This window comes from Mizuhopecten yessoensis, unplaced genomic scaffold (assembly GCF_002113885.1).
Source record: "Mizuhopecten yessoensis strain PY_sf001 unplaced genomic scaffold, ASM211388v2 scaffold1749, whole genome shotgun sequence".
Classification (NCBI taxonomy): Eukaryota; Metazoa; Mollusca; class Bivalvia; order Pectinida; family Pectinidae; genus Mizuhopecten; species Mizuhopecten yessoensis.
The window spans coordinates 278,212-286,947 of NW_018404202.1; the positions used below are offsets into that span (position 1 = coordinate 278,212).

Genomic DNA, 8,736 nt, shown 5'->3' on the forward strand with positions numbered 1-8,736 from the left:
GAAGGGCTACCAAGTTTGTTTAAATACATTACCTTGATATATATTCAAGGTCACAGGAGTCAAATATGTTTAAAACCTTTAAACAACTTCTTCTGAATAACCAAAAGACCTAGGGTGCTTAAATTTGGCCAGTAGTATGCTGGGATGAAGGGCTACCAAGTTTGTTCAAATAAATGACCTTCATCCATTTCCAATTGCAAGGTCACAGGGGTCAAATATGTTTTAAACCTTTCAACAACTTCTTCTGAATAACCAAAAGACCTAGGGTGCTTAAATTTGGCCAGTAGTATGCTGGGATGAAGGGCTACCAAGTTTGTTTAAATACATTGCCTTGATATATATTCAAGGTCACAGGAGTCAAATATGTTTAAAACCTTTGAATGACTTTTTCTTAATCAGCAAAAGTCCAAGGGTGATGATATTTGGCCATTAACATGCTGGTATGAAGGGCCACCAATTTTGTTCAAATAAATGACCTTCATCCATTTCCAAGGTCACAGGGGTCAAATATGTTTAAAACTTTTAAACAACTTCTTCTGAATACCCGTGAGGCCTAGGGTGATGATAGTTGGCCAGTGACATTCTGGGATGAAGGGCTCCCAAGTTTGTTCAAATAAATGACCTTCATCCATTTCCAATTGCAAGGTCACAGGGGTCAAATATGTTTAAAACTTTTGAATGACTTCTTATTAATCAGCAAAAGGCCAAGGGTGATTATATTTGGCCATTAACATGCTGGTATGAAGGGCTACAAAGTTTGTTCAAATGAATGACCTTGACAAATATTCAAGGTCACAGGGGTCGATTGTCTTAAAAAATCTTTAAACAACTTCTTCTGAATACCCGTGAGGCCTAGGGTGATGATAGTTGGCCAGTGACATTCTGGGATGAAGGGCTACCAAGTTGGTTCCAATAAATGACCTTGACTTATATTCAAGGTCACATGGGTCAAATATGTTTAAACCTTTTAAACAACTTCTTCTGAATACCCGTGAGGCCTAGGGTGATGATAGTTGGCCAGTGACATTCTGGGATGAAGGGCTACCAAGTTTGTTTAAATACATTACCTTGATATATATTCAAGGTCACAGGAGTCAAATATGTTTAAAACCTTTGAATGACTTTTTCTTAATCAGCAAAAGGCCAAGGGTGATGATATTTGGCCATTAACATGCTGGTATGAAGGGCTACCAAGTTTGTTTAAATCCATTACCTTGATATATATTCAAGGTCACAGGAGTCAAATATGTTTAAAACCTTTGAATGACTTTTTCTTAATCAGCAAAAGTCCAAGGGTGATGATATTTGGCCATTAACATGCTGGTATGAAGGGCCACCAATTTTGTTCAAATAAATGACCTTCATCCATTTCGAAGGTCACAGGGGTCAAATATGTTAAATTCTTTAAACACCTTCTTCTGAATAACCAAAAGGCCTAGGTTGATGATACTTGGTCAGTAACATGCTGGGATGAAATACTACAAAGTTTGTTCAAATGAATGACCTTCGCCCATACTCAAGGTTACAGTGGTCAATATATGTTTAAATCTTTAAATGCTTTGTTCTGTATAACCAAAGGGCCAGGGGAATGATATTTTGCTAGAAGCATGCTGGGTTTGAAGACTATAAACTCTGTTCAACCTAATGTCCTTATTCAACATTCGAGGTCACAAGCGTCATATGTTTAAATCTTTCAATATGTTTTTATGAATTAAACACTGATATTCTGCCTGTAGTTGTATTTTAGTCCGCGTTTAAGATTACAAGTGTGAGATTAAAACCAGGTGAACGATTCAGGACCATTGGGCCTCTTTTTTCCTTCTTTCACTTAAGTTTTTCCAACCGGTTTCTATATACAACTTATTTAGGTTTGTAAGTTTTGTAGCACCATATACTATTCTCGCTGCCTCCTGGTTAATTTTCTCAAGCTTATTGACATAATATAATATTTGTAAACTTTTTCTATCAAGGGTTAAACGTATTTTCCGTGAAAGGTTTTGTTTAGTCGTCACCTTGTTGATAATGTTATCAACATACATAGACCAACTACAATTTTCAACCAGTGTAACACCTAAATGTTTGTGGCAGTTCACATTTTCTATTGGGGCATTGTTAAGATATAGGAGAGGGTGATTGGGAGGGACTCTTTTCCTTGATATAATAATACTCTTAGTTTTTTGTGGATTAAAATCCACTAGCCAAATTTTTGCCCAAATATAGATTTTTTCTAAGTCATTATTTGGTTGTTCAGCTGCCAAAAAAGGCGTATCAACTATGATATAAATTGAGGTGTCGTCAGCGAAAAGCTTAATTACAGAGGCAATATCAATAACAATATCATTTATATAAATTAAAAACATAAGAGGCCCTAATAACGAACCTTGAGGAACACCAGCCTTGATATCTGTCAAGTATGATTCCACCCCGTTGATAGTAACTTTTTGTTTTCTATTTGTTAAATAGTTTTTGAACCATTAAATCACTTTACCGCCTAATCCAATATTAATAAGTTTGCATATAAGGCCTTTGTGCCACACCCGGTCAAATGCCTTGCTTATATCACAAAACACAGCTCTTACTTCTTTTCCCGAATCAACTGCCCTTCCCAAATTATTTTTAATAGCCAATAATTGATTTACTGTGGAATCACCGGGGCGAAATCCAGACTGGCATTTTGTAACTAAATTATACTCATGTAAAAAATTGTGAACATACTTGAACATACACCTCTCCATTACCTTCCCAATAATACTTAAAAGAGGAATAGGGCGATAATTTTTCACGTCGTTCTTTTCGTTCTTTTTATGTTCAGGAATAACATTAGTTATTTTCCAAGAGTCAGGAAATATGCCAGTTTGTATAGATAAGTTAAAAAGGGTGCATAAAGGCAAAGATAACTCATGTGCGCCCTCTTTTAATAGGCGTGGATTCATCAGGTCTGGACCAGAAGCTTTCGAGGTATCGGGAGATAATAAAGCATCGCAAACATCCTCAACTGTTATAATGATATTGTCTGATTTATGAACTGGAGTTTGGTTAGCGGGGAGATGAGAGCTTGAGTCGTCTACAGTAAACTGGGAAGAAATTAAACAGTTTGGTTTTTTCACCCGCTGTTTAGTATTGGGAACCAGCATGTACTAGAGTTGGAATTGAGTTTGATTTACCAGGGTTGCCAATAAATAATTTTATAGTATTCCACCAAGATTTGTTATTTAGACTATTCGTGTCACGTAAGCTAGAGGTAAGTTTGTTGTGATATTTCTTTTTAGCAATTCTACAAGCATTAGCACATCTGTTACATAACCGTCTGAGATTAAGCCAGTCAATAGGGGAATTTGAAGATCGAGCAATTTTATGAGTTCTTTTTCGTTTACGAATCAGTCTACGAATTTTATTACACATCCAGGGCGGATCGCATGGTCTAATTGTTGCAGACTCTACAGGTATACATTTTCGAGCAACGGTCATGATTTTTTCAGTAAAGTTCTTGCAAGTTTAATTAGGATCATCCGGTAGTATAAGATCGTTCCAATGAACATCTGTAAGTACGAATCTTAGTCGCCATATTTGAACAACCATATGTTTCGTTTGTTACAATTAATACGATGTTGTTTTAGACTAAGTAGTCCCTAAACAGGGCAATGATAGCGCGTATTCTGTTCTAAAAAATGTTCGCCTACATACGAACGAGAAACAATAGAATCATTGCTTACTAATACTGTATCTAATAGACTAGAGTTTGTTTCAGTATAAAATGTGTATTCGTTGATGAGCTGTGACATACCATACAGCTGAATAATATTCAATAACCTTGTAAGATGAGGACCCTGGCGGAAAACATTTGAGTTAAAGTCTCCCGTTATAACTATATCATCAATACCAGTATTATATGCCAAGTCAATGGAATGTCTGTAAAAAGTTCCGAATAGCATGCTGTTTGTGTCCTCTATGTGAAATATCGATCCAAACACATTCTTTGCCACCTACTTCAATGTCATGTCGTCTTTTAGCAAATATATCGTTCATTACATAAACTGCTACTCCTCCGCCTATTCTATCAGATCTACAACAACAGAAAGGCTTTTGAAAGCCCGGTAGTTCAATATCGCTATCGATTTGTGATTCATTTAACTAAGTTTCGGTAAATGCTAAAATACTAAAACTATATAATTCAGTGAAGAGAAGGTCGAGTTTAGGTCGTAGGCTCTGTACATTCAGATGAACGAATGATACGTTATTAGAGTTAAGCAACTCGTCAGAGAGTAGCGACGAGAAGCTAGACGTGTCACTGATAGAACTGGACCGATCGGAGTTTGAGGGTTGGATTTGTTTCTATATCACCGCTTAGACACAGTAGCCATGCCAATGAGAAGGATAGAACGAAGGTGACAATAGCCTTTTCTCTTACAAAACTAAAATTACTGGAAAGTATCAAATAGCCTGATGAGTTGAAATATTGCACACACCCTAACAATTGCACATTGTTAGCGAGCCATAAATAGATATCGACCATAAGGGACATAACGATGGAATAACAAAATATGCCAACTATTATGCCAAGAAGAAGAATAAGCAAATTTGGTGATTGTAAGTTAAAGTATTTTAAGGATAGAGACATAAATCGACCTATTCTTGCACGGTAAAGTTCAGTACATATAGGCATTATGTAATGCCAGGACAGAACGTAGAAAACGGCCGTGCAAGAATATTGTCAAACATACAAGCAACCACGTATTCAATCCAAAAACATATGGGTGGTGAAATATATGATCCAACCGGGAAAAACAACACGAGATTCAACATATTAAGAAATATATACAAATAACAGTAGTGCATCATATAAGGTGCAAATTGTTGGTGCTAAGTACGCGATTAATGAGATTTTCGTGCAAAAAGAAAAGAAAAAATAATAATTGATTAACAATCGATTCTTGCTCAGCAACTTCCTATATCAAGTACGTATATCAGCAATAAGTAAAATCAAAATTGACTGTGTCCGACTGACCAAATCACATCAAACACCCCGCTCTAACCAGCTCCCAAGAATGAGAGAGACTATTATATGTTATAACTCAAAGCAGATAAGGACAACAATAAATGATAAGTATAACAATCCCCAAACTGCCAAGACCCAGTCGAAGGGAGCCATCCGACAATAATTAGTCAGTCAGACACCGTCTATACATACAGGCATACATGTTACATCAGTTAGATTGTCTATACATACAGGTATACATGTTACATCAGTTAGATTGAGTTATTAACAATTTAACATAGAAAGAGGAATTGGGTGGCTATTGATAGATTCAAAAGTAGCTTATGTGCGTAACATAATGGTTGTCTTTGACGTTACATCGGTAGTACAATGTAGAAGATTATTAAAGCGACACAAAACATGTGACATAAGGGGAGCAATCAATGGTTGATGCTATGCTCTCAAAATAGCAAGCCAAACGTACCAATATCAGAGGATGATATCTCTAATAAATGCAAGTAATGCTCAGAATTTTGTATAATATTATTTGCATATCAGTATGCATACATTAAAAGAGAGAACGTTTGGGAGATAACTCGTACACACATCGCTAGATCAGAAGCCGGCATATCATTGTTGTTACTTCTTGTCATTCCATGTATAATAGCTAAATAACGGACTACACAGTGTTCAATACGGAAGGAATGCTAACTGGTATTGTGCATTATTTGAAACCCTCACTACACATTCTGCCAATAGTCTAAGTTCACAAAATCTTGCGCTAAACTTACACTGTACAAACTTCAAGTAAGAACATCGGTGATGTCTAGTTTTATAATACTACAATTGAAATTCCTGATGTTAAATGAAATAATATACATTTTGCGGAAGAAGAAGGTGGTATCATATAGTAAAGTTTATTTATGGAAACTGTACAAAACATGTGCACAACTGAGGAGGTGTAATCTTAATATTTAAGGAAGCGGAAAAAAAGAGTATATGACAATAATATGACATCTGCCTCCTGCCTTACACACAGGTTCATATACACATTATGAAAACTTCTGATGAAACACATACACACTTCTCTCATCCCCAAACAACACATTTAAAAAGCATACTTTGTCTATCATGGTCGCTGACTACACTAGATACTGCATATTCTGATATTTTATTACCAATTATTGTTCTAATACATAACGTTAATAAGTAAATACATAATAATACAGTAATTTAAACTTTTAATTGCACTGTACAGTCATATCCGCCTATAATTCTACACAATTCGTACTTAATCTACCTGATCATTATACACAGATGTCCACTCTACAAAGAGGAGACAATTATGACAAGCCTTACTGTATAATGCATCTGATTTCTTACCTCGTAAGTAGAATGTCTGTTAAATCCCTCATATATACTGTATATCCAATACCATAGAATCACATCTTCTTGACAGAACACAGAATGATACATAAGGATATTTCCGTCTTTGCGTATTGCAGAGTTATCTTCTCTTGGGAGCAGGTATTGATTGTTACGTCACTTGTTTGTGAGAGTAACGTCATCAATTTTTGAGAAAACGACGTAATTTTCCCGCACAAACTAATGACGTAACGAAAGATGATTATTAAGTATTTTTTCCAACATTAAAAAATAAATGTTGGTAATATGTATGACCTGATAATGATAACGTTTATACATATTAAATAAGTGAATATTCTTCCATCTTTCATTTTCGTGCAGCTATAGTTCTGTAAAATGCACACCAACATGTGCTTTTAATGGAATAGTTCGTTTTTAAACGAGTTCAATGCTTCAAACTTTGTGGCAGTGTTAACAGTTTAATCTGTTGTTTCTCTTTTGCCTCAATCAACTAACTAGCTCACCTTACCAGTAAGTATGTAGTTCAGACCTGACATCGGTGCGGTTTTTTAGTGTTATACTTGTTCCTGGTACGTCTATATGTAAACATTACGTATCGCCTCACCCTGTAACACTCCGCGGCGCTGTTGAAAATGACGTCCATTGCTGGTCTGTGTTCTCTTCTTAGTTTAATATCCATACAAGGTTTCAGAGGTGAGTTCGGCATCGTTTTAAATGTAACCATAGTTTAATAGAGTAGTATTTTACATTGATGCTAGTAGTCGGCAAATGACTTTACATCCACTGTAAATCAAGATACGTTGGTGTGTATATATTTACCCTATATTTGCCCCAAAACGGATGGTTACACTTTGGTGCACCCTTGTTTGTAGTTAACAAGCCGCCGGATAGGGTGATTTGCTCTAATTCTTAATGTTTGGTGCACAAATTGACTTCTCTCCTGCCAAACATTCCCATGTGTAACACCGTTAACACATTACGTACGCTTTACGGTATTTTTTTCTGAAATCGTTAAAATATAGTTACACGCCTATTGTTAACTAGGTCACTTAATCTAGTCAAGTAATCTAGATTTATATTTCTGTACGTACTATTTCTGTAACTACCAACTAAACAGATATATGATGTCAGCTTAATGTAGGAGGGGTGTTTCATGTAGCCTGTTTATTGCTGTGTCAGTGTATAGAATCACCTTCTATACAGTCTATACAAATATGATTTCTTTCGTTTGAGTAAGCGGAATTAGAACGAAATTATTTTCTCCGACCGGAGAGTGTGCCACTAGGTGGCGCCGTTTGGTGTCGGCGATGCACGTGCATTTTGGCGTACGTGTCATTCAGGCGACCACCTTCGACAGGTAGACACGTATTGAGTTTTTGGTACACTTTACTTTTTCCATGGCGGATACGGCTGAAGGTTTAGACGAAACACAAAGGAATGGCGAAATAAGTTTGACTGATATATGGAACGCTGTGAAAGCCCAGGGGAACAACCTTTGCGCCATTAATACAAGTTTGCGCCAGGAGATAAGTCAGCTCAAGGCCGAGGTAAAGGGTTCGGCCGCCAACGTGGCCACACAAATTAAAAAACTGAAAGTGGAAAATTCGTATAAATGGAAGTTTGAAGGGAACAAGGTACAACATGGTTTCAATTCTGAGCTGGCTGAGGAAGTTGGACAAATAAGTCGGGCCTTAGAAAACGCCAAACAGGACTACGCCCAGGAATTGTTGAACAGTATCCAAGATAAACTTTCAAAACGAAATAAACATATCAAGATTGCAGATTCTAGCGATGGAGGTTGGGAGACGGTCCGACAGTACGAGAACAATCCTATTGCCAGTGATTCGGACGATGAAGGGAAGATCAACAGGGCCGAAAACCGTGCGATTAAAAAGAAAAAAGGAAAACAGCAGGCGAGGAAATCCGCGGGCTATAACAAGTCTAGTGGTGCTGTGGGCCATATGCGTGGTACTATTTCCAATTATCAGCAGCCCTTTCGTGGACCCCAATGCCCAGAGCCTTGGTTCAGTGGTTTTCCCGTATTCCAGTCAGGCCCTACCGGCACAGGTGGAACACACGTGCACGCGTACGCGCAGCGACAAGGTCGGTCAGGAGCATGTCACAGCTGTGGATCTTTCCAACATTGGAGGAGCGAGTGTCCCAACCAAGGAAAAGTGCTCCCGACAGTCGGAAAAGAATGACTTGATAAAAGATGAGTATTTACTTACTGACGATTACTTTGAATATGAACAAGGTCAAGCTAAGATAAGGGTGAAAGGTCGGTTGAGAGATCGGTTAGCTTTCTGGGAGAGTATTGGATGTAGCGAGTTTATTCTGGATACGATCAGGGTTGGGTATAAAATACCATTTTATTC

At 37.2% G+C, this 8,736-nt stretch overlaps 1 protein-coding gene across 3 annotated transcripts in view; it reads left to right on the forward strand.

The window, feature by feature from the left end:
• The first annotated feature begins 6,850 nt into the window (after nt 1-6,850).
• Nucleotides 6,851-8,736, forward strand: part of LOC110440297 — a 15,808-nt gene continuing 13,922 nt past the window's right edge. The window contains exon 1 of one of the 3 annotated variants that reach the window (XM_021483284.1): nt 6,851-7,054. In XM_021483284.1, the coding sequence (XP_021338959.1) occupies nt 6,994-7,054 (61 nt within the window). In that variant the 5' untranslated portion in view covers nt 6,851-6,993. The remainder of the gene's footprint in view (nt 7,055-8,736) is intronic. The other 2 variants (XM_021483276.1, XM_021483293.1) reach the window with 2 other exon arrangements.